This window comes from Psammomys obesus, unplaced genomic scaffold (assembly GCF_907164565.1).
Source record: "Psammomys obesus unplaced genomic scaffold, mPsaObe1.curated_primary_1811, whole genome shotgun sequence".
Taxonomy (NCBI): Eukaryota; Metazoa; Chordata; class Mammalia; order Rodentia; family Muridae; genus Psammomys; species Psammomys obesus.
The window spans coordinates 5,689,024-5,716,295 of NW_026596064.1; the positions used below are offsets into that span (position 1 = coordinate 5,689,024).

General features: G+C 39.5%; 1 protein-coding gene and 1 pseudogene across 3 annotated transcripts in view; both read left to right on the forward strand.

Annotated features, from left to right (window-relative positions):
- Window positions 1–14,262: 14,262 nt before the first annotated feature.
- On the forward strand, window positions 14,263–14,994 carry LOC129689569 (RNA transcription, translation and transport factor protein-like; annotated as a pseudogene).
- Window positions 14,995–24,341: 9,347 nt separating this feature from the next.
- Tp63 (tumor protein p63) overlaps window positions 24,342–27,272 on the forward strand; it is a 203,968-nt gene continuing 201,037 nt past the window's right edge. For all 3 annotated transcript variants that reach the window (XM_055625057.1, XM_055625058.1, XM_055625059.1), the window contains exon 1: window positions 24,342–24,403. In XM_055625057.1, coding sequence (XP_055481032.1) covers window positions 24,342–24,403 — 62 coding nt within the window. The remainder of the gene's footprint in view (window positions 24,404–27,272) is intronic.

Genomic DNA, 27,272 nt, shown 5'->3' on the forward strand with positions numbered 1-27,272 from the left:
GTCTGTCAGCAAGTACACAGTATGAAGTCAAAGCAGGCAACCCACTGCCAATTCCATGGAGTCACCACAATGCATGTCTCTTTAAACGGTTCCCTACAGTTTTAGGTGGTTTGATTAATATTCGATCTAGCAATACTACAGCTCCCAAATACAAGCTAATGGACCCTTAAATGAATTTGTTTTTACGGACTTCCTAAAAGTAGACTCAATAAAGGGAAAAATTTTATCTGTAGAATCTGGTAATTTGATATTGATATTTATCAGCTTTGATACTTTTGATACCACCAAAAATTTGTTTCAGCATACATACAAATTTGAATGTACATTAGGAATCAAACATATTCAACATACCATGTAATGAAGCTGCCATTGCTCTACAGGGAATCTGATTGAATCTCCAAACAGCATAACATGTGCTAGAATTTAAGATGTCTTGTTTCTGTCACCTTCTGAATTTATTTTTTCACTAGATATTTTTAATAAAAAGCTTATGCTTCATTTTCTGCCTGGAAAGTCAAGACATATATTTTTTTTTTATTTTACAGTTGATGACATAAGTCTTTTGTGACCAAAAAAAACTTTGCTGTTGTTCTTGAACAGTAACCTCATGAATAATTAGAATTTGTATTTAATATAAAGCCCAAGGATTTGAAGGAAGAACGAATTTTGACATTTATAAAGCATTTACCTTTTGCCCCATGGGAATGGCCACATAGCCTCATCCATTCTTTAGAATCTCCAAATGTGGCTTCAGAAAGGCATCAAGTCACATGCCAGAATGGGATGTTCTCAAAAACCTGTCCTCCTCCAGTGTCGTGATTTGGGACTATAGTAAATCACCTGCAGCTTCCCTAAAAATACACATTTGGAATTTACAGATTGCTTTAGAAACCATGGAGAAATATCAAAGCTAGAAGACTCATCAGAAGATCTTGAATTTATCACTTGCAGAAGGTTAAGGTTTAAGGTTATCATCTTATCCTTCAACTTTGCTAGAGCAACTTGTACAGTTGTGTAATTCTGCTTTTCCTATTGCAAATGAGTGAACGTTCAGTGAACATTCACTATTACAAATTAGTGAATGTTCAGAAGTGAAGAGGTTATCCTGCTCAAAATATTTAATTGCATCTCTTCTTTGGTGGCATTGTGTAAATGATGAGCAGGCACACGGGAGGGAAGAAAGAAGAACTTGCGATTGCTCTGTGTGAATCTTTCATAGTCCCATCATGATCTATCATGATCCCATTCAATCTACCGTGTAAATCGTTGAGCATGGGGTAGTAAAGAGGTACTACATCTTTACACAATGAAACACTGTTAGCTGACCCCAGTTACAGCTCTGGCACCGTGGAGGGGATTTCAGATGGCAACACAAATGCAGTGACTGGGGAAGTGAGAGACAGTATCTGTAGCTGTGGATTTCTACCCATGCGCCCATGCTGAAGGCCTGGAAGAGACACACTTGTGGCCCCATTTCAGTTATATTTTTCCTCATAAAATTAATATAGTTAACCAGCATTCAGGAAACTTAACTAAAACTAAGCTCAAAAACAAACAAACAAAAAACCCAACAAAACAAAACAAAACAAAACAAAACCCTACAAATGTCTTTACACTCTATGCCTGTCAGAGGAATGGCTTTAGGGACAAAGAACTCTGCCAGACAGAAACAGGTGGAAATCTCACATCACACAATAATCTGATTTTTTTCAACAATGGGGGATCTTTAACAATCCATTTTCCTAGCTGTGGACTTGAACAACAACAACACCAAAAAAATGTTCTCTATAACAATGATCTATAACAATAAAATGGTCTCTATAACAAAGACCAGGCCGAGATCCCCTTTGTCCCAGAAAAGGACTGGTTCTATAGCCAAAGGTTTATATGCTCTAGCCTTTGTCTCCTGGATTTCTATAAACTGTAAGATGGCTATAGGAAATTAAACTGTTCCCCAGGTTTGACCTAACCAACTTCTCTTGTTTTGTTTTGTTTTTTTTTCATTTTTAAGTTTACTTAGTTTTTTTTTTTTATTGATTACAGTTTGTTCACTTTGTATCCCAGCTTTTCTTAACTTGATTTCTATTTAGATAAAGAAAAAGTAGATTGGTGCGATTATAGACCTAAATCCACAGCGACATCTTCAAGTCTACCAACTGTTTCACCTCAAAGTAAACTATGAAACTCTGAAAATCCTTTCTTTCCTTTGAGAACTCAGGACACAAAATTCTCTGCAGTTGGAGGGCTGCTTAGAGTGATGCTAGGGTAAATGACAGAAGTAACTTAAAATTATGGGACAGACAACACATGCAGAAAGGTAATTGCACAGGAAGTTGCATGTGACCACTGCACAGGAAAGGCTGGCTGACATGTATACAATAATAGAAGAGGGAAATCTCAGATGGATGGAAGAAGCCGAGGTTCTAGACAGTGACCACCATATCCCAATTGTCTACTTTGTCTGTTTAGGTGTACCGTTGAAGGGAACATCCACAGGCCAAAAGAGGCGGGAGGTGCTCAAAGCAAGCCTGCCATGAAATCCCTCAGATCTTTTTTTATGGGTGGGCGTTGTGAAATGCTTTTTGCATCTATAATTAGGGAATGGAGTGGAGCAGATGGCTATGGAGCAGTTATAATTAAAGTATAATGCACAGTAAAATCACCTTGTGCAGCCAGTGATGCATCCAAGCCAGAAATATTAACTCTCTTTGAAAGTGCTTTTAAGCTGTTTCTTTGGACTGCAGGGAAGAGCTATTGCATCATGACAACAACTTCACATACTCTTTTTTGTACTGCAAGTTCTTTCTTCAAAATTGGGATTGTCCTATACTAAATTAAATGGTTCGCGGAGTCTCCTTCTGTAAGGAGCACTACTTTTAAAGGAGAGGCATGTGCTTTTCTTTAACAGCACAGAGTTGGTGTGTAGCAATAGATACCTACCTGGGCTACCAATTCATGCACAACTTGTCAGCTGTACTAGCAAACAAGCTCAACGGCTAAATATCAAATGCAATCGAGGGGTCAGTTGTTAGGCTGAAAACCAGCTATGTAGTGTCACAGACCCACGTGATGACTTCTAAAATGGCAACGATCCACTTTTTTATTTATTTTTTTCTAGTTAAGAAATAATAAGACAGTGCTACCAGCACCATGCTCTGAAAGAATGGCTATGTCTTATGCCCGCCACCATCCTTTTCTGGACCTGTCTTTCTTGACATTTAAAGGGAGAACATGGGACTACAAGATAGATCTGTCCTTATCACTCATGCTCTTGGAATCCTCCTCTTCTTCTTCCATCTCCTCCTCTCCATCCTCTTCCTTCGACTCCTGCCTCTCCTGTCCTTCCTCCTTTGTAGTTTGTATTTGACCGGTTTCCATAATTGTAATTATTAAGATGATCATGAGTTGCACAGGACATTTTCTCATTTTTTTTTCAGGGACAAAATGAGTCTACTCTGTTAAAGGGGGAAAGTAGGTACATATGATGTGATAAATCAGAAAAGTAGGATCTTTGACTAGAAAACTATGAGCAGGTTAGCATAGCTGAGCATCAGTTAAACATCTCTATTGAGATTGTCAAGAGAGATGAAAAATAAGTGCCCTGTATAAGTTCTGCTTTCCTTCCACAGAAGCTATTGGACTCCCAACACACGCAACATGTGCTTTTGCTTTCTTGTAATTTTATTGTCCTTGAAGCTGTCATAGACACAAACAATCATGTTTCCCCAGTCACAGATCTTATTTTTCTGACCTATCCCATTACATATCCCAATTTTTCTCCCTTTCAAAATTAGACTCACTTTGTTCCTGAAAGGAAATTATCCACACAAACACTCAAAGTCCCAGTTTACTTTTGGAAAAGAAGTGGTTTCTTTCCTATTATTCAGTAGAAAAAAATAACACAGATAAATGTTCTTTGGATTGTAAAGATCAGCCACCAATGTTAGCACTGGCATAGCATCTACTGATGACTCATCTTAAAAGGCTGACAGCTGGAAAATAGGGTAAGGGAATCCCAGTAAGAAACAAGCCCATTGTCCTCCCAGAAAGAACTCCTACTGAAGCTGAACTGCTTTGCTATTTTGAGGAAGCGCTGGGTGACGTCAAACTGTTCAGAGGCTGAAATTGAGATCTCTGCCTCTCTTGGCTGTCCTTGGATAAGTCAACTTACCTCTCTGAATGTTTACTTCCTCATCTGTGAAATAATGAACAAGACTAAAACCTAGATGCTAAGGTGGGTAGAATTCCTTTACTAAGTCCACCCTCCCTTTAGCTCTACTGATCTAATTATAGTCTATCCATTCTAATAGCCCCTCATGTTCTTCCTCTACCATCTCCACCTACACCCTTACATATCTACTACAGCTGAAACTCTTCTTGGTCCAAATTATAAAATAAAATGAGACCTGGCTATTTCCCACATGAGTTCTAATGGATAAGGGAGAAACTCTTTAAACTTTGCTAAGATTCTTACCTGACTATGATCTCTAGGAAAGAGGCGAACAAGATCTTGACATTCACATCTCAAGCTTTAAGTGTCAAAGCGAATAAGTGACTGACTAACAAAAATCCAAAACAAATGACAAAAAGCATCCAAAACATGAAGAAAACAGTTTCCAAAATATACTATGATGGCTAGATAAAGAGCATCTAGGGATGTCTAGGCTACTTTGGAGACTTTTTTGTTAGTCAAAACTACTTCAAAGATCTTTGAAAGTCTACTTTTGAGAAGTTAACTGAACACAAAAGGTGTATGTAATGAGTTACTGTCTGTGTGTAACCTATATGTTGCCACAAATAATAAACATTCCAATTATGAGAACTAAAAATCTAGTTTACTGTAATAAAATGGCTAAGAAGTCCTTTCAAGAAATAAGAATGAAGTAGTTAAAAGTGATAAGCTGCTGCTAGAACACAGAGATATTTTCTAACTTAAATTTCAAAAGTAGAGTGACATGTCTATGAATAAAATACACACATGTATATATATATTCAACTTATGATAATTCATATGTCCTTTTGACAAATTTCCAAAGGAAATGCTATTGGATTGCAAATAGCTTCTTCCAGAGCATAATGCTTTCTCCCTTGGTTCCTAGGACAAGCATAAAATATGTTTGATACCACAGATAGTCTCACAAAACTCATGAAATGTCTGATGATAGAACTTAACGGTAGGCTAGCAAATACAACTCAGAACTTTATCTGACTTCAAAGAAAAGACAATATATTTGGGACAGTTGGCACTTAGATGCAAACGGGATATCAAGTTGTTCAGTACATAAAATTCTTAGGTTATGATGTCAACTGCAATCACCTAACTTATTAAATGAAACCACTTATGGATGTGATCAGATCTTAGTCACTGACTAACAGTGTTTAAGATGTTCTTTTTCTGTGGGGGGTGGGCCATATGTATGTGCCTTAGAGAGGGATCATGTGGGCTCTCTTCAGAGACCCTGGGCAATCTTCTGGCTGGATTTCATAAGATCACATCAGACTGAAGAGGTTTCTGAGGCCCGTGACACCTGGATAGGGTCTTCAGCTCACTGCCTTCATCCTCCAAGTCCACCTGCCACTGGAATAACAGAAAAGACTTTTCTGTATGGAGTTTTGAGCTCATGATAAACTGGGGTCTCTGAGCCCAGAATATCTTTGTCAGTCAGAATCAGAGTAGGGCAAGGCCACGGCCAGATTAGATCACAATGAATCCAAATTTAACCAAGCATTCTGACATAAAATTTGTATATATTTATGGCTTGGGCTTTTGATGAATTTGATTTAGTTCATTTTGTTCCTGGTTTCCAAACAAATTTAACACAACAGTGGCTTGGATACATTATCAATTATTGGCATAAATTATTGTTCCTGAGTTGTTTTATGCTATATTTTTTTCAGACTAAAAGCTTTGGTCTAACCAAAATTGTTTCTAATTTGTTAGCCAAACCACAAGCCTTCATTAACCTCTCATAACTGTCTAAAAGATATTACAATATCTTTACATAGAAAAGCAGTGGCAGACCATCTATGATAAAGTCAAAAGGAGCAGTTCCCACTGGAGGAGCCCTTACCTATGACTTTTCTTCTGAGCGTGTCTTTTCTCCTACCCCTTATGCTTAAACCTATATTGAAATACCATAAATAAAATCTCCAACTTGCTTGAATCAAAATGTACATTTTGAAGACACTGTAAGTTTACTGTTTCTTGGTCTGTTGAATAGTCTTCCTTCTGAGGCTTGGAACATCAGTATAAAGTTTTCATGCATTTCTTCATATTTGCTGGTTAAGTGAGCCCTCTATGGCTGACCTACATCCTTAGCCCCGGAAGTATATATTCAATGTATATGTACAAGAAACTATAGTTCAAGGAGCAAGCATGATGGTTTTATAAAACTACTTCTTCTTTTTTTTTTTTTTTTTGCTCCTTTTAAAAAATAAAAGGTCCTCTAGTTGGGATCTTGCTGTGCTGGTTTATATAACTGAGTTATATGTTCTGATTTAATAACTGCAGAAAGAAATCTGACAAAAATGCTAGTTATAAGTGAGAAGTTACATCTTTCTGTATTTCAATTATTGCTCTAAAACTCCCTTTAGATGTCTTTTCATAGATAAATGAGAAAAAACAACTTTTAGGTAGCATGGAACAAAGAGTGACACAAGTATACATAATTAAATGTGTTCACTTTACTCTTTAGGGAAATAGTAATATTTAATATCTTGGCAGCTTAATAAAGCACAAGAAAATCAAGTTAAAATGTCACCAATAGGATGAACATGCTTTATGTAGCTAACTCTTCCAAAATGAAAATCCTTTCCTCCCCACTGCAAGTAAAAAAGTGGGGCCTCAAGAAGGGCTCAGAAAGTAAAACAAAGTTCCAAAATAAGGGAAGTTTACAAGAGTTACAGGCTCCTGAAGATTCACATCCCCCCCCCCACACACACACACACTGCCACCATGGTCATATAAATTATAACTGTTGATGAGGCAAGACTCTGATTGGCGAAGCCGCCTACAAGCTGCCTATGTACTGCCTGTGCACTGCCTACAAACTATGCCGGAAACCCCCTCACACACCTTCCCTGAGCAGCCACCCAAGTGGAGTAACTTTTTCTCTATTTCAGCTGCCGATGAGACCTTTAGACTCCTTTAAGCAACCCCAGGAAATTCAGTGTTTCGCTAAGCCAGATTTGGATGACATCATTTCTTTGGTCTGTCATAGGTGCCATATCTGGGATGCATAGATGTTTGTTCACATCTCCCCAAGAAATGTCACTAAATAAATTGTAATAGATACTTTACCATTCACTGATGGCTTTTAAGGTGGAGACATGATGGGCTGTGATGCTCACAAGTGTTCTTGAGGACTCTGTGTTTCTTTGGCATACATTATTCTGTGCTCGTAGCACATGGGCAACTCTACTGGTCAAGGGTAACTGAAAACTTCACTTTTTCCTTTCCCTTTGTTTCATCCAGGTCATAGGTTGCATGAAAATGTTCAGATCTGTTCCCTGTTCCTTGCTTTGATCTCTTGCTTTTTACTTTACTGTCAGATTAGGAACAAAAATCAGTTGCTAGAACTTGGCTTTCAAAAACTGTGATGTTCAAGGCTCTTCCTCATTTTTTCTTCTAAGAGGTTTAGTGTATCTGGTTTTATGTTGAGGTCTTTGATCCACTTGGACTTTAGTTTTGTGCAGGGTGATAAATATGGATCCATTTGCATTTTCTACATGTAGATATCCAGTTAGACCAGCACCATTTGTTGAAGATGCTGTCTTTTTTCCATTGCATGGTTTTGGCTTCTTAGTAAAAAATCAAGTATCTGTAGGTGTGTGGATTTATTTCTGGGACTTCTATTTGATTCCATCAATCCACCATTCTGTTTCTATGTCAGTACCATACAGTTTTTATTACTATTGCTTTGTAGTATATCTTGAGATTAAGGATGGAGACACCTCCAGACAATCTGTTGTACAACTTCTTGAACAAGCTCTAAGATCAACAATCAATAAATGGGACCTCATGAAACTGAAAAGCTTCTGTAAAGCAAAGGACACCGTCATCAAAACAAAGCGACTGCCTACAGATTTGGAAAGGATTTTTACCAACCTTATATCTGACAGAGGACTAATATACAGAATATATAAAGAATTCAAGAAGTTAAATAGCAACACATCAAGTAACCCAATTAAAAAAAAATTGGTACAGAGCTAAACAGAGAATTTCAAGAGAGGAATATCGAATGGCAGAGAAACACTTAAAGAAATGCTCAACATCCTTAGTCATCAGGGAAATGCAAAACAAAACAACCCTGAGATTTACACCCATCAGAATGGCTACGATCAAAAACTCAAGTGAGAACACACGCTGGAGAGGATGTAGAGAAAGGGGAACCCTCCTCCACTGCTGGTGGAAATGTAAACTTGTACAACCACTTTGAAAATCAATCTGGCACTTTCTCAGATAATTAGAAACAGAGCTTCCTCAAGATCCAGCTATACCACTCCTAGGCATATATCCAAACATGCTCAAGTATACAGCAAGGACATTTGCTCAACCACATTCGTAGCAGCTTTATTTGTTATAACCAGAATCTGGAAACAACCCAAATGTCCCTCAACTGAGGAATGGATACAGAAATATGGTTCATTTACACAATGGAATACTACTCAGCAATTAAAAACAAGGAAATCATGAAATTTGTAGGCAAATGGTGGTAACTGGAAAAGATCATGCAGATTGAGTTATCCCAGTAGCAGAAAAACACACATGGTATATACTCACTTATACATGGATATTAGACATATATTATAGGATAAACATACTAAAATCTGTATACCTATAGAAGCTAGCAAGAAGGAGGACCCAGGGTAAGATGATCAATCCTCATGCAGAAAGGCAAAGAGGATGGACAGCAGAAGAGGGAGAAAGGAGAAAGTTGGCAACAGGACAAGAACCTGCCACATAGGGCCTCTGAAAGACTCTACCCAGAAAGGTATAGAAGCAGATGCTGACACTCATAGCCAAACTTTGGGCAGAGTGAAGGAAATCTTATGAAAGAAGGTGGAGATAGGAAGACCTGGAGGGGACTGGAACTCTACCAGGAGAGCAACAGATACAAAAATTCTGGGCACAGGGGTCTTTTTTGAGACTGATACTCCAAACAATGATCATGCATGGAGATAACGTAGAACACCTAGAACCCCTGCACACATGTAACCCATGACAGCTCAGTCTCCAAGAGGGTTCCCTAGTAATGGGAACAGGAAGTGTCTCTGACATGAACTCAGTGGCTAACTCTTTGATCACCCCCTCCTGATGGGGGAGCAACCTTCCCAGTCCACGGAGGAAAACAATGCAGCCAGTCCTGATAAGACCTGATAGGATAAGGTCAGAGAGAAGGGGAAAAGAACCTCTCCTATCAGTGGACTTGGGTAGGTGCATGGGAGGAGATGAGGGCGGGAGGGTAAAATTGGGAGGGGATGAGGAAGGGGGCTACAGCAGGGATACAAAGTGAATAAACCATTATTTATAAAAATATAAACAGATTTTTTTAAAAAGTCATGATATGAGTGCAGATATTGGCATGTCGGCACAGGCGTAGTCTAATAACTCTACCCCAGTGCTGATCTTACCGAACCAGAAGCATTCTAAGCCACATATGTTTTCTAGAACGAAAAGGTCACACAGTGTCAGACGCTGGAACGCCAGCTGTGAGAGAAAGGATGTGTCATCGACCCCCTCAACTGCTACCTACACACAGACACACAATGTCATCCATTCACAAGGCAGGTAAGGTCTTGTTATGTTTTGGACGGTTACCTAAACAGGAGCTTCCTAACTGATCCTCCTACCCTGTTCCTGACTTATAGGTAAGCCAGAATCTTTATTAAAAAATACTTTAATCGAATCATGTCATATATCTGGTGAAAGTATTTTTTAAATTTTTTCATTAATCTCTGATTATGATCCTGGCTTGGGGAGTCCGGCCTCCTGAAGAAATTCTTCCCCTTATACCATCTCCCTTCAGTCTCCTGGCCTACATGGACTCTCGGCTTTCAACCCATTGACCCAGCCCTGCCATGCCCCCGACTCCATTCTCCCATCATGCTCTTTCTCCTACTCTTCAGATGAATGTCTTTTTCTCATTCTGAAAATCATCTCTCCAAAAAGGATTTCCCCCAGGGCTGGAAAGAGGGCTCAGTGGTTAAGAGCACTGGGTGCTCTTCCAGAAGATGTGGGTTCAGTTCGAGCACCTATATGGCTGCTCATAATTGTCTGTAACTATAGTTCCAGGGAAGCCAACATCCTCTGGCCTCTCTGAATGCTGGGTATGCGTGTGGCACACAGACAAAATACTAATACTCATAAAAATGAAAAACAAAATAAAGTTATAAAAAGGGTTTTCTAAGCTATTTGATCTGAATTTCTCACACCATTTCTTCTCTTCCCTCTCATTTCATGTCATTTCTGTCTCTCTCCAAGTTCTGAGAATGTCATGCTGGCATAATTGTACGTGTTTACTTTGGCTGCTTCTTTTTGGGCTCTGACAAGAATGCATGCATGGCACTAAAATCTTCACATTGAATTCCTGTGTTCGTATATCTAGTTCCTGGATTGTATTGTTTCCACCACCTTCACTCTTTCCTCTCTGTCTTGGCCACTGACAATATATCCAGGCAACTGCTTGCTGTCAGAACTCTGTTTATTTTGGTAATTTGGGCTTCCTTTCTTTCTCTTTCTTTTTCTTTCTTTCTTTCTTTCTTTCTTTCTTTCTTTCTTTCTTTCTGTCTTTCTTTCTTTCTCTCTTTCTTCTTTCTGTCTGTCTTTTTTTTTCATTTTTTCTTACAAAGTGGATTAATGGGTGTGCTACTCACAGCTTCTAGAATTTTTAATTTTTTTCTGCTCTGTCTTCCAAATTCATCCTGAAATTTTGCAAAAAGTTGCTGCTGGACAGGACACTTTACACCTCTATGTACATATACTATGGTGGCCCAAGCATACACCAGTCTGACCTTCAAAGAGATAAAAAACAGCTCCTGATAGCTGCAGTGCTCTGTGCTTGCAGCTGAGTCCAGTGTTGTAGGAGCTGGCATGGGACATACAGACAGGCCTTTCTGTCATTCCAATGAACTTAAGTACAATGTGACAATTGACATGAGCCAAGGCCCTCCAGCCCTCAGATGGCTGGAGACAAAATAAGGTCAGTTCATAAGTACTTATAAATACTCAAAAGGTGAATGCTATTTCAATTCCGCATCTCAGCTGAGGTCATTTCTGGTCCTCCTTTATCCGAGAATAATACAATGTTTACTTTTTTGTTTCAGCTTAGTTTAGTTTTGTTTTGTTTTGCTTGCTTGCTTGTTTCTTGAGTCAGGGTCTGGTGTTTCTCAGTCTAGCTTCAAACACACTTTGCAGCTGAGGATGACCTTGAGTGTCTGGTCCTCTTGCCTCTGCCTCCCAAGTACTGGGATGATAGGCATGCCCTGCCGCACCTGGTTTATGGGGTCCAGGAGATCAAACTCAGGGCTTCGTGTACACGAAATAAACACTTTCCACACTGAACTACGTCCTCCGCCCACAGTTTGAGCTTTGATTCCTGTTCTGTCTTATAATTTAGATTACGATACCCAGTCATGGAGCAGCCTCACTTTGGAGAGGATAACAAAATATTCATGAGGAACTGTATTAAAGGATTGCAGCATTAGGAAGGTTGAGAACCACTGCTCTGTCCTATGGAGAATATGAACCTGCAGCTGTCTAATTAAAAGTTCTTGCATAAAAACCATCTATTGTTTGTCCTGCCTGATCAGCATGCTATTGATATAAGGTGACATCACACATACTGTGTGATGTCTTGTGGGTTGAATAAGCAATCCAGATATTTGCTGTGTACAATGTAACAAAGAACAGAAGAGTTCCTTTAACCCTGAGGTAAAACTATAAATAAATTTTGTTATACATCCCACATGAGTATGAACTATTGCTGATCCTCTTCTATTATCAGATTAAACAAAAATGCATTTATCAAGTCAATGGCTACATAAACCTGAAAACTTGTCAGTCTTCTTTGTAAAGAAAAAAAAATCCCTCCTCACAGTACTCAGGTATTATTCGACTGTTGAATTGAGATTATAAAACCCTATAATAAGGTCTCTGAGATCCATCTGGATTATTTCAATGCCATATTGAGACATCTAACAGAGATTTGATAAGGGCACTTTCTGTATACCTAATTTACCTTCTTCAGGCATAACAAAGGAGGAACTAATATCTATCATCTTTAGAATATGATGTTGCTTTTCAACTTCAACTCTAGATGAATGTGGATAGAGCAAATAAGAAAGGTTTCTGTGCCTGCTGGTTCCTGGGGTGGGGAGAATTCCATTGGCAGGGTTCTGCAACCTAGAACCCCTGCACAGATGTAGCCCATGGCAGTTCAGTGTCCAACTGGGTTCCATAGTGATGGGAACAGGGACTGTCTCTGACATGAACTCAGTGGCTGGCTCATTGATCACCTCCCCCTGAGGGGGGAACAGCCTTACCAGGCCACAGAGGAAGACAATGCAGCCACTCCTGATGAGACCTGATAGACTAGGATCAGAAGAAAGAAGAAGAAGACCTCCCTTATCAGTGGAATTGGGGAGAGGCATGCATGGAGAAGGGGGAGGGAAAGTAGGATTGGGAAGGGAGGAAGGAGGGAGCTACAGGGGGATACAAAGTGAATAAAGTGTAATTAATAAAATTTCAAATAAAAATATTTTTTTAAAAAAGGTTTCTGTGTGGCTTTTCCAGTCTGAAAACTCTTATTTTTGTCTCCTAATCATTAGGCCTGAGCTAAAGAGAAGAGACATTGAAAATCTTAGTTATATTGCAACCCTACCTTCCACATTCCTGATAGCTCTGATGGTCTATCCTTCTGTCATCTACCCATACTCATTGGATTTCTTGGCTTCACAGTTCAATTTTAGCATGTTCCATTTGCCTAGTTGTTTTTGTTTTTATTCTCTCCCTCTCATTTTTTTCTATCTTCCAGGGAATCTCATGTAACTCATCTTTATTCAGCACCAGTTACCATCTCTTTTAGACTTCTAAGAGCAAGCTACCTGAACAGTAGGCTTTCCCTATCCATGGTAGTCCTTAGGAGGGTGCTAAAGCCCATGAGAAAATGAACTCAGGATAGTGAATTTGGTTTACTTGTTTTGTTTTGTTTTTTGAGACAGTGTTTCTCTGTGTAGCCTTGGTGGTCCTGAGCTTTTTTTTTCTAGACCAGTCTGTCCTCGAATTCACAGAGATCCTCCTGCCTCTGCCTCACCAAGTGCTGGGATTAAAGGCACATGCCACCAGACCCAGCTGGTCAGCGAGCTGAACTCTTATGCCTTATTTTTTATTCTACTCAGTGAAGCGCCCCCAGGATTCAACTTTGAGTAGGTCGAGGATGTCCTTATCTTCAGCTGGGGCATGATACTAAATTCTGGCAACTTCTTTGGTTGCTGTGCTTACCTTTATTATGACTAGAATATCTCCTTGCTCTTTTGAAATCTAACCTTGGGTAGGAGGCTGGGACTCAAAAGAGGAAATAAAGGAACCAATTTATGTAGAGATCCACCTACAGCACCTATCAGCATGAAGAAGTCTTAGCTCCTACAAGGGAAGGGCAGTCTACCTCTAACAGTCTCTGAGAGAGTTAGGAGATTCTGACCAGACGCTTATCACTGTCTACTCAAGGTCTGTTCCTTTAGCTCAGGGCAACAGGTGTTTCCACACTGAGCTCACATATTCCTTAGGCTCAGTGACTTTAACCACTAGGTTCTCAGTCTGCAGCTTTGTTTTGTTTGGTTTTGTGAAGAGGCTCTTGACTCTCCATAAGCGATGAAGAGACCATTTGTCTCTTATACTCAACCTTTAATTGCATGTTAGGAGCACTCGGTTTCTCAATCTCTCTATGGTGTCACTACAGCTTAGTAATAACCGCACAACCTTACTGTTTTATCTCTGTCTAGCAAAAACCTGAACTTAGTACTCCTCAGAGTCTCCTTTTCCAATAGATGTCCTCCCTGGCCAATGTCAGTGAAATATACAGAAACTAACCTCTCCTCTTCAACCAGAACTGCACATTTTCTACATAGCTCAAAAAAAAAAATCCTACATTTTTGTTTTGAGATAGGGTCTTACCATGCAGCCTTTAGTAGCCTGTGGAGACCTGGGCAACCAGAGTGGGTATTTTTCCAGAGGGGCGGGGAGCGGGGGAATGGGGAGAGTCCATGTTTGGACACAGGTTCATAGCCTTGGACTGCTACAACCCCAAGGGTTTCAATTGCGAAGATAAAACAAAAATTACAAAGATTATTGTTTGGCTTGAACACCAGAAAATCAGACACTATAAGACTGAAGACAGAGGTACCTCAAAAAATGTCCAGAGCAGTGACAGGCCCAAGTTCTTCTAATCTCAGAGATGTTAGCCATCTTTTCAAGATGAAGGAAGGACAAGAAACAATTGCCTAGCTTCTTGTTTTAGCTGTTAGACTTGAATATAAAGATAATGCTAAAAAACACAAGGAGTTAGTACCTGATAACAGGAAAAATACTTAAAATGCTGCTAGAAGTGCAGAATCATTAATCAGCCTGAACATAAATAATCAGAATTTTAAGGCTGGTGTAATGGCTCTAGTTAACTTCACACTCAGATTCAGTGTCATGATGATTACTCAGTAATGTTTAAGGCAATTCACAGTTTGGATCAGGGGATGCTAACACAGGGTGCAGTTGCTACAGCAAGTCGAACAAAAGAGGGCTTACCTGTTGCTTTAGACAAACATATTCTTGGCTTGGACACTGAGGATTCAATTCTTAAACGAAGCTGTTCAGATTCTGCGGTTCCTGCGTATAGAAGAGCTCAGAGAGCTACAGGCAAAAAATAATGAAGCCATAGTAGTCATCAGGCAATTATTGCTGATCTAAAGACAGAACACAAACTGGGGGAGGTTGGCAGATGAACACATCAGGGTTTCAGCTTCTCACCTGCTTAGCATGATGGGAGCAGTGTGTACTGGTGTGTGTTTGGAAATCAAATGGTTCATTATTAAGGGAGGAATCCAAGGAGATTGACCATGCTGTAAACAAGACCCAATCAGAGGTTGTTGCAAGGGATAGCCCTTGTAAGGATGCCCTGAGATCCATTGTCATCCCACAGAAGTGTTTTATCAGGCCTTCCACCTCCACATGTTTAAACAGTGTGCACAAGCCAACTTCAAAATAAGCAGAGTTAGCATTCTTGACTCTCAGCCCAAATGTGGGTGCTCACTATGAGCTCATGCCTTCATTTGGAGGCTGGTATTTGTGGGGCTTAGAGAATTCTGGGGCCCCTGGATCAGAAAATAAAAGGCCAAGGGATATGAGCTAGAACCATTTATTAAGACTCTAAGATGTAAAATGTATGTGGAAGCATTCTGAACCTTGCCAGGCTTGTGGGTATGGTGGTGATGTCAGGGAAACAGCTGTACCGGAGTACAGATTCTCACTCCATTGTTATTTGGGAGAGCAGAGTAATTGGTGCACACTCCCCAGGTTTTATTTACCACTTCTAGAGTAAAAGGTATCACCAGGAGTTTATAGCATTTATATAAACAGGCAATGAAAATGTTTAATTTACCTTCATTTTGCCAAAGCCCTGTATACTATCAAGAACAGCATGAGCACTTAATTAACTTTGTTTTCCTGAGTGAATGGTCTCAATCCTGGGTCAGGATTACTGTTGCTTACTGGAGGATATGCTTTTGATATTGATTCCTACATTGATTCTTGGTTTTCTCATGTGAAAGGAAGGTGATGATCCCAGTTGTCTGGGCCTCGTCATCTCTGAAAGATTGGAAACCTACAATGAGGTAATATCCCAGAAGGGATCCTATACAGCCTAAACTACCATAGAATGTTTTGTTATTTGGAAATCACTCTGCTTGCTGAACTTTTTTTTCTTTCACTTACTGATCTCTAAATATGGTTAATTTTCAAAATTGGACATTCATAATTTTCTCTGCCCTTCTTTTGATAGTTGTGCTCTATAGGTACACATTGTTCTTCAGGACTCCATATACCAAAGAGACATAATGTTTGCCATAGGCTTTGGGATATGCAGATCTTAGCTCATACCTACATTTTTTTTCTGGGCAGAAATCAAGGCCTTTATGATTTCCCCAGAAATAATATTTTGTTCTGAAGCAACAAGGTACAAATGAAAGTCTATCTTGAATGAGGACCCACCCCCTAACTGTCGCAGAGAGACAATTAGGAATTCTGCATTCCCTTCCTACCAACACCCGAGCTTCACGGATGCTACCAAACATCTTACCTCATCACTACCAATCAGGTACCATCTGCCCCAGACCAAACTCCCAGGAGACAAATTGGCCATCATTAACTCAGGGGCTGTGCTATATTCATTCCTTTTTACTCATCTATTTTTAATGATTTATTTATTTTTATTTTTATGCACATTGGCGTTTTGCCTTCATGTATGTCTGTATGAAGGTGATGGATTCCCTAGAACTGGAGTTACAGACAGTTGAGAGCCACGATCTGGTTGCTGAAAACTGAAACCCAGGTCCTCTGGAAGAGCAGTGAAGTTCTCTTTATTAGGATAAAATTTTGTGAGGGAGATATAACAAAAATGCAGTGGCAAGAAAAAAGAGCAATGCAAAATTTGGATAGTTATCTGTATGCAAATGGGTCATGGTCGACACAAACTTCTTAGGGTACTTCATTTTATTCCTTTGTCTACAAAGCTTAAGATACAGAAAGGGAAAGAAAGTCATTCTCAAGTGCTCTTGGGGGGGCACTTAGACACAAGGGTTGGCTCTTATTGATCTGGCTGCTATCAACAATTTCCAGCACACTGATGCATAGATAAAGGAGACCTTCTAGAAATACTTATGCTGATTGTATGAATTGGTTGTTAAACAAATGAACACTCTATATGAGGGAATCACACCAGAATCCCATTAAAATTCAGGTTGTATCATGACCTCATCTATGGTCAGTGATCTAGTCAGTGACAAACATGTCAGACTCAGAAACTAGAAGTTTAAGCTCCTTACACAACAGGAATGATCACTGTAAAAGTCTTTCTAACAGATTCTGTGTGTGTGTGTGTGTGTGTGTGTGTGTGTGTGTGTGTGTACTTGTATGTATGCATATATGTGTGTGCACATGTGTGTGGAGTCTTAGGTGTCACTTCTCAGGAGCTTTCTTTTTATTTTCTTTTTTCTTTTTCAGACTGGACCTCCAGCCTGTAGCTCACCTAGGAGACTGGGCTGGCTGGCAGTGAGCCCCATAGATCATCTTGTCTCCAGCTCCCTATCATTGAGGTTACAAATGTCTACCTCCACGCTCAGCTTTTGCCCTGGGTTCTGAGGATCCAACTGAGGCCTGCAGAACTGCTAAGTAAGCACTTCACTGCCACACCGAGGCAATGCCCCAGCCTGCAGTCACAGCTTTTTATGCCTAGAATATGTTATACACAACAAAATCTAATCCATTACTTTGATAGAACCTACTCTGAAGGTCACAAATTTGTGACTCTTTGTGATACATATAGACACTCACTCTGCGTATTTCCTAAGATATGCTTTCTGATTTTCTTTTATTCGTCTCATCTTCGATGTTTATGCTATTGGTTTAATCATTTGCCTACAGTTATCTTTAATTTTTAAAACTTCAGTCTGCAAAATTACACATACTGTTTACTGCTTTAATAATTTTTACATGTACAGTTCAGCGGAGCCAAATTTAGCCACACTATCCTGTAACTGATCTCAAGGTTTTCATCTTGCAAAACTGAAACTCAATACCTGCTAAACAACCACTTCCAACCCTCCCCTCCCCCTAGACTCTGATAACTCCACGAATGCATTTTATAAACTATAAGCATTTTAAAAACTTGATTTTGGAAGAAAATCGACTTTATCTAGCCAGATACACAGATGGATTAAACATCTAAATAAATTTTCTAGAAGTTAATAGCCATAAAGTTTTGGGTTTCTGGAGTGGGAAAGGAACTTTCATAGGCTTTTCTTCTATTGTGCCAAACTTGAAACTTGACAGGTAACCTTACAATTTGTGGCTCCTCACAGGTTTGAGTGCCTATGTAAATCAAAATTAAGATAATCTCTGTTTCACATATTCTTCTCAAAACAACTATATCATGTACACTATGTGTATAATGATATATTACATATTTTATACATATATCATATATACTAAATATATACAGGCATACTAAATGTATTTAAATGTAATAACAAAACAAGTTGAGTTTTAGGTCCCTGTTTTTCCTGTACCATTTTGCATTCCTGGTAATGGAGCCCACGGATATTCCCCTGCCGCTTCCTGACATGGTCCTGTGGTGGCCTCCAGCCTGAGCTTTCGGAGACTCCCTACAGCAGAAGCCCACGCCTGAACAGGAGGAGTGGACGCATGCACCAGGATGGTTTGCAGTCGTTTATTCACGAACAAAACTGAAAACCTCTTGAATATGTCTTTTCAACTCCAACTTAAAATATATCTCTATCAAAAGAACTACCTTCTGTTGACTCTTAAAAAATGCCCTCCTCTGTCCCTTCTCAAGACCATATGAAGCAAAAGGAGTTGGAATGGAAGCAAAGCAGAAAGGGACACCATGTAAAAAGACTAGAATTTAAATATTTCATCTCATACAAGTAGGTGATATTATGAACAAACTCTAAAGGAATTTCCTGAGGTCTTGGAAGTTACTATGAAAGTTTCAAATGACCCACTTTTCAGAGCTTTAAATTGGGGGAAGTCGCTGGTGGATTTTAAAAGCCACACGACTCCGAATTTGGTGTTTTGAGCCTCACTAGCATGCTGTTTCTGCCAAAAGCGAGTAACTGAACCTACTAAGGAGAAAATACCCACCAAAACCTAAACTCAGCAACTGGTCTGTCATCTTTCCAAAAAAACGTGTCCTAAGTCGGCTGGAGGACCTGTTCCCAGTGAGAAAAGACTAAACAGGACGATGCAGGATTCAGGATTTTCTGTCGCTGTACAGGCATGAATGGCACAATGGGCAACTCTAAATGGACAGAGTAGATATTTTATGGATGTACATTTTGTGGTTGAACTGTGATTACGCAAGCAATTTCCTCATTTAGGAAACACACACTGAAACATGTAGAGGAAAGGCACATTGTGTCTTGCATCTAACAGATGCTCCCGGAAAAACAAATCTGGGCAGTACCAAATAAGGACTTCCTGTGTTTCCTTATTTATCTCCCACTCACATGGACTTTGAGTGAAGGACTGGTGGGAGTGGGGCGCATCCCACACACAGCTGTTGGAGTGTGTCTGGAAAAGAAGCCCACCCACATTGCTTTTGGACACTGGGTGTAACTCGAGGGTATCAGGTTTGTCTGTTAGGGAGCCTGCCAAGCTCTTCCTGTGCCTTTCCAATTGGCTTCTGTGTTTCCTTGCGGGCCCCCTGAATCAAAACTTCCCATTCATCGGAACAATCCCCATGAAGCCTTTTCTCTCTTCTGAACAGACTCTAGTCATTAGTTTAGCTATAAATATTTCCATTTGATGAACTTCAGGGCCTTCAAGAAGCTGAAGGACAAATCAAAAGACCAGAATTGAGTCTACAATGAATGTATTTCTTTATTGAGTTAACACTTTATCAACATCAGTACACATGAATTCTGGTTTTACCTTTACTTTACCTAGAGGTAAAGTAAATTGTTTTTACAATTGTTACCATAACAATTGTAAAAAACAATTGAAGCATAAGGTGGGAAGGTTAGTAAGACCTTCTTCCCAGGGCAAGCTTTGGTTTCCCCTCAGTGAACAGAGATTGTGGTCCAATTGAGGTTAGATGCTGAAAAACGTATTCTGGAATGTTTTCTTTTTGTTCCCATAGTCTGAAGTGATATAGGCCATGCTGAGCTCAACAAGATGGGGCCTAAGGTCCAGTCTCTCTGAATTCAGATTCTCCGATAAACAGTGGCCATAGTCACAAACGGCCGTGGCTGGGAGAGCATACAAAGCCATCTGCTCTAAGCTGTTCATGGCAACATCTGTTCCCCAGCACCCAGCACTTACTGTTCTCTCCTCAAGTGGCAGAATTCTTTTCCTTTTCTTGATGAGAATCACAAAGACTCAAAGGCATGGTAGCGAGAAGTCCCTAAACTGTGGGTTACAAATCTTATTTATTTATTTACTATTTATTTATTTATTTATTTATTTATTTATTTATTTACTTACTTACTTACTTACTTATAGTTGGTTTTTCCAGACAGGGTTTTTCTGTGTAGCCTTGGCTGTCCTGGACTCACTTTGTAGACCAGGCTGGCCTCGAACTCACAGAGATCTGCCTGTGTCTGCTGGGATTAAAGGTATGAGTCACCCTGCCAGGCTTAGGTTACAAGTCTTAAAGCCATTGGCCAGGGGAGTCATTTCCTTCCACTAGCCCCCACCTCTCAAAGGTCTTAAAACCTCTCAAAATGTGTGTTCCAATACCTGAGCCTATGAGGGACATTTCATTCACAAACCACGACAGTTGAGTGTAATGATTCGGCATGTGAGAGATAAAGTTAGTTCCTCCTATCTGAAGGGCAGGGGTCATTTCGTTTTCAATGGTTATACAGATGAGGTTTGAGAACACCTCTGGTGGAAAACAAAACGCAATACAAAGCAGGAGAGGAACTATTAAAGTTTGCAGCCTAGACTGGAAAGTGCACAAATGAAAGCAGTTGTGAGATAGATGTCACAAACTCAAGAGAGAATTTGTGTGCTGAATACCCAAGTCAAGCTGGACACGTTCTTGTCTGTTAGAAGCAGAGAAGGAAGACATTTTTTTTTCTGGGACATCATGTCAAGAGCTCCACAACCTGAACCATCATTGTTTCCATGAAGTCTTTATTTCTGCTTTATACAAATCAAGGATGTTCACAAGCATCTTTCAAGCATGGAAGCTGGAAAGGCCATTTCTTTCTCTTTACGTGCCCATGTAAGTTATTCTACTACACTTTCTGACTAAAAGAATTCATTCAAACTCTCATACAACTATCTATCTTGTATCTCAAAGAAATCATTCACACATTTGGGTAGTGACTTGAGTGTCTTGGGGAGTGGTGGAATCCAGATATGAAAAAGGTATAGTAATTTCAGGGTAATTGTCCCTTATTTTCCCAGGTTGTGGATGTTTGCATTCGGTAATGTGCTGGTGAGTCTGAGGGCCTTGCTTTTCTCCTCTAAGTCAAGAGAACAGTGTTTATGTTCATTAAGCAGTAGGAACCAATATCCTTCATAAGTACTTCTATATAATTTGTTGCCACCTAATAATCTGCCTTTTTTACCTAGACAAATACACTATTTTTTAATAACATCTGTGGTGTGATGGCATATACTTTAAATTATTTTAAACTTTAATCTTTTAAATTAAGTTATAAATCTTGTAAATGAAAATGTGCATGAAGAATGCTTGAAAATTGATTATGTGGAAGTTGATGATATTGAACGGTGATGTGAAATATGTTGACAAGTTCTGTCTTATTTTCAGTGAGCACTTAATTATAAATACCAGAGGAACAGTGAGTATAGATCCTACCACCTCAGATTTGGTCCTAGGATCAGCTACCTTGGCATAATCATCCCAGGGTTAGAAATGCAATCTCAAACCCTAGGCTAGAATTAAAGAACCAGATTCTGCATATATGAGAATTCCAAGTGACTCATAAGTTTATTAAAATTTAAGAAACTCTACACTTGAAATCATAGTCCTACTCTTTCTTGCTTTTCATGGCTGAGGACTGAACCCAGGGCCTTTTTCACACTAAACCCATGCCTTTGCCACTGAGCTATACCCCACTTCTTGTATTTTGAGGGACAGCCTAGGCTGTTTGCCTCCAAAAAGCTCTCTTAGCCTATGTCTCTGAAGACGTGAGGAAAGATGCTTAATTCTCATTCAGAAGGGAAAACAGGATAGACACCGGAAGTGGTAGAAGAGAGGGAACAGGACAGGAGCCTACCACAGATGTCCTCTAAAAGACTCCTCCCAGCAGGGGCTAGAAGCAGATTTCGAGACTCATAGCCAAACTTTGGACAGAGTGCAGGGAGTCTTATGGAAGAAGAGGGATATGAAAGGACACAAAGGGGACAGGAGCCACACAAGGATACCAACAATGCTAAGAAAGCTGGTCCCAGGGGAACTGCAGAGACTGATGCACCATCCAAATATCTTGCATAGGGAGCATCTAGAGCCCCATGCTCAGATGTAGCCCATAGACATCTCAGTCTTCATTCTGGTCCTCTAGTAAGATGAGAAGAGACAGTGTCTGACATGAACTCGATTGCCTGCTCCTTGATCACTTCTCCCTGGTGGGGTGGCCTAGCCAGCCCACAGAGGAAGAGGATCTTCCAAGCAGTCCTGATTGGACATAATAGGCTAGGTTCAGATGGTAGGGGAGGAGGACTTCCCCTATCAGTGGACTAGGAGAGAGGGATAGGGGAGGAAGAAGAGGGAAGGTGCGAGCAAGAGGAGATGAGGAAGGGGCTACCAACTGGGATACAAAATGAACTAATTGTAAATAGTAATAATAATAATAATAATAATAATAATAATAATAATAATAATAAATGTCTAAAAGAAAGACTAATCTTACAATGAGGAGCAGATAGATCCTGTGTAATGGAACTCCCCCATGGCCCTGGCCACAGGAAATTGATTATTCTCAATTTAAGAACTTTGCAATTAGGTCATCTGTATTTGCTGAGAGGAAGAAAGCCAAACACTTCAATTCCAATGAACAAATCTATAATTAATTAGTGGAATGATCTTTGCTTCAAGCTTCACAGTTTTTAGAGCAAGCTGTCTGATTTGGCTGGGGCTCGAGGCCAGCATGTGTGTGAGTTTCACAATTCACAGATGTTAGACACTCTCAGTCTGAGTAAAGGAAGAGAATGTCAAGTTTTAAATAGCGTCTCCCTGGCTGGAGCAACAAATAAAACATCTTTATGAACACGTTTTGAACCAGAATTTCTTACAGGAAAATGTCAGATTTCTCTTTAGCTTGTCTCACAACTTTGACATTTTCTGATGTCACCAGTTTGCAGGTGTCTGTGACTGCGGCATGAATGGAAATGTGTTCCTGCCATGTCAGTGACACTTGGCCACACAGCTTTTATTTCCCTTTTGGACTCTATTCTTATTTAGCTTCTGAATCATATTTCATTCAATTTCTAAACCCACAGTCCTAGGATAGGTTTACGGCCAACATTCAGAAAGGAAACAAATTAATCATCCTGGAGACTTTGATAATATATTAATTCTTGACTGCATAAGTTAGATCTTCGAGTAGGTCAGAAGAGACTAAAAGCAGCAAAAATGAGACATAAGAGAATGAGACAGAATGATAGAGTTTGAAATAAGCCACTTTTCCCATTGACAGGCAGTTTGAAATAAGTCTAACTAGATATCTAAATAACAAAATAACTAGAAAATATTGTAAAAGAAAGTCTCCTTTCCTAGCTTAATGTCACGTTAAAAATTCTATTACTTATATCTATATGGATAAAAGAAATCAGTACAGGCTATTTCCTTTTATTTGGCCAAGAAAAATTTCTAAGGACATAGGCATGATAACTCTCTCCCTAGTTGAAACCAAGAGTGAGTTCTAGGTTAAATATAATCAAGGAATTTCCCTGTCTTTGCTATTTGAGATTGTGACCACAACAGGCGGTTGGCTGAAAGGGAGGCTGAAGGGGGGGCAGGGAAGAAGACTGGGAGGGGAAAAAAAAGTCCCCTGCAAAACATTCTAGCCCCAGCAGCAGTGACAGAGCTCTCAAATCAAATAAGGATCCAGACACAAGTAGATGTTATTCAGCTGGAGAATGGGGGACATTTATTAGCTCAAGTGACAAAAGTCCTGGCTCCTGTGATTAACCTCTGATTGCCATTCATGCCAGCACCCAATCACGAGCAAGCTCAGAAGTTCAGAGATGCCTACGAATTGCCAACAAGTGTGGCCACTCTACATCAAGGGCTCTAAAACGGTGGCAGAGAGGAAGAACAGCTTTACAGAGGATGCCCAGCTGGTAAGAAGCGACTGTTTATGATGCTCAGGTCACTTGAAGATTCTCATTGGCTGAAAGGAAGAAATGCCCCGCCTCTTTGCAAATCTGTGTGAGGGGGGGCAAGTGTCTAAACTTCTATGTCTGATGGCATTTGACCCTATTGCCTTTAGCCTTCTGGCTATATACCTAGATATTCTCAGGTGTGTGTGTGCATTTCATAGAGTTGCTCCCCATCTGTTGGTATCAAAGAGAGTTGAAGGAAATGAATTTTGAAACTTCCAGATGCGCTACCCTACAGTACTGCCCCGACCCTTACATCCAGCGGTGAGTTTAAATATGACGTGACTTCTGTCAAAACTGAAGTGTTGTGTCTGTGTATGCCGAGTGTTTCTGCTGTGTACTAAAGAATCTCTCCTTGCTTAGTGAGACCAATGATACCTACTTTGGACTTCGTATGGACTTAAAGTGGTCTGTAGGCATTTTTTTTTCTACAGTTTTCTCCTACTTTATTTCTTGAGTTACTGAGTAACGAAGTTTGAAGACGTCCATTTTTTTTTAATCCCTTGTACACTACTGGATTTAAGGAGAAAGAGAGAGAGAGAATGTAGCTATGTAGCATGGGTATGAAGGAGGATCTGAGAAATGTTGAAGAAGGGAGGTAAGTATGCTCATTCTCAGAGAGCTAATCAAAACATTATTTAAACATTGTCACACCATTTTAAAATGTTTCAAATATTGAAAGGTATTAGTTGCCATGCTCAGTCCCCACCCACCCAAGAAAAAGAAATTTCATTGGGTGGGGATATAATAATCTATTGGGCAATCTTCGAGTCAAAATAAACAGGTGAAATTTTGATTTATATCTTAAAAACAGATAGCCATTGTTATATGAAACAGATTGTGGCTTGTCATTTTAGCTCTAAAGAGTATTTTCTTTTTGATTTGTTTCAAAACAAACATCATCTTTTGACAAATGTGACTTCTGAAACCTGTGATTAAACTGAATTTTATTTGTGTTTATAGAAAAATATTTACCTAGCACTGAGAAGGAATATTTGTGAGAGTTCACAATAGTATGCCTGTGTCGGGGAAAGAGACTGTTTCAAATTAGAGTTTGCTATTTTTAAACGGGTAAATGAAATCTGAAGAGTGTTTCCTGTGTAGAGTTATGGAGACATTCACACCACACAACGCAGTGTGATGTTAATTTAACAGCATGAGATTTGAGGTTGGAATTTGGTTCTTTGTAAGACTAATGAGAGAGGTCCTGAGTGTTGAAAACGGCAGGGTTAGAAAGGGGTTAAACTGACACTTGCCACCTGTGCCTGCTGGAGGCTCACACCAGAATATGAGTCAGGAGCTCTGGGCAGGACTCCGTTACCATAGCATTGCCTTGGATTGTGAAAGACTATTTCTGTTTTCATCCATGTAATTCGCTCTTATGTCAGGCTGACTCTTTCTCTTCCTGTGAGGTTTCTGGTGGGAAAAGCAGAAGAGCAAAGATAAATAGAATGGGAAATACAAAAAGAAGAGAGAGACTCAAAGGAAATGGAGAAAGACCAAGGCAGAGACAGAAAAGACTGTTATTATCTCCCGGGTTGAAATGGGAAATGTGAATAGTCTCTTAACTCCTCTCTTACTGTTTGTACAAGCAACAGTATTAGTAAAAAGAAATGGATCCAGATCCTTTCTTCTTGCATGACCTAAAAATTAAATTTAGCTGTATCTGGGTATAGGAATGATGACAAAGGAGTACACCCAGCATTTTTGAGTTCTCAAAGACCTTTCACCAATCTCAAAAATTATCCATTCATTCCCCAGCTTTTGGTCCAACACTTCTAAGAACACAACTGTGACTCAGCAGCAACTCTTACAATGTTCCCTCCTGAGCCTTTCCTGAAGACTGCATTGGATTCACAGCAGCGTCCCAAATTTCTAGCTTGTGGACTAGTGGGCCCCTTCCCTCCTACACACATCCTTCTGTAGGCATTTCTAGTGGTGGATCAGAAAACTCTGTAAAGACAAGCAAAGAAATTGTTTTTCTTGTAGTTCTGATGGCCTGTTAGGTCCCAGACAGACATACTTAAGTTCTCAACACAGTGAAAAAAATCCAGTCTTTTCAAATGGCTTTAAATTTTAGAGTACCTTGATTTCAGTAGCTTTCACAACTTGGGAGAAGACACAAGATAAGTGCAGAGCTGTGAGACTGTGATTCAACATGGTCCGGAAAGATTTCTAAAAACAGTTTTCTTAGGATAAAATATCTCATTTATAATGAAAATATAACCATTAAATAACATAGAAAGAAATATAGACACTAAGCCTCCTTTTGTAAAGGCACATGTGTACAAAAGTTCATGACAACATGGGTGTGGTAGCTCACGCTCGGAATCCCAGAACCCAGGAGGCTGAGGCAGAAGGATTGCAAATTGTATGACAGCTAAGGAAGTCCTGTCTGAAAAAAAAAAAAAAAAAAAAGCCATGAGGTTCATTATTGACATCTGATTAACTAGACAGAATTACATATTTAATATTCAATGTCTCCTTAAACATTTAAACTTATTACATAGATTAATTTCCTGTAGATTAATCCCTCCTTAGTGAATAAATAATGAAGTGAAACTATTACTGGGGAGAGAGAAACTAGGGGAGAGGAAACCATAATCAAAATGTACGGAATGAAAAAATTTGTTCAATAGAGAAAAGAAAATATATATCAACACAAGAATCCAGCACTGTTCTTTTTGATGTCCTATGGGTGAATAGAGTGAGTTGATTTTTCTAAGCAGACAACCCTGGTAGTTCTCAGTTTACAAAATCTATTTTAAGAAGGACCAAATTTAATCATTCCATAATCATAGTCATCTACATACTTAAACTTGCCTTTCTCGACCTTGTCTTTGAGAGACTCTCAAAGAAGTGTTTTGTTGTTATTATTGTTGTATTAAAGAAGGACAGGACAGGCTGATATTTTTAGCTCCAAGGTACTGGGATTCATGAATTTCTTTGTTTATATAGAATAGAATGAACAGCATGCTATTATTGTTAATTGATAAATACTAATGCCAGTCCAAAAAAAAATATGACAGTTTAAATGCACATTTCAAAGTACTATGATCTATTAGAGATTTCACCCTGTTCGTTCGTTCTTTCTTTCTTTCTTTCTTTCTTTCTTTCTTTCTTTCTTTCTTTC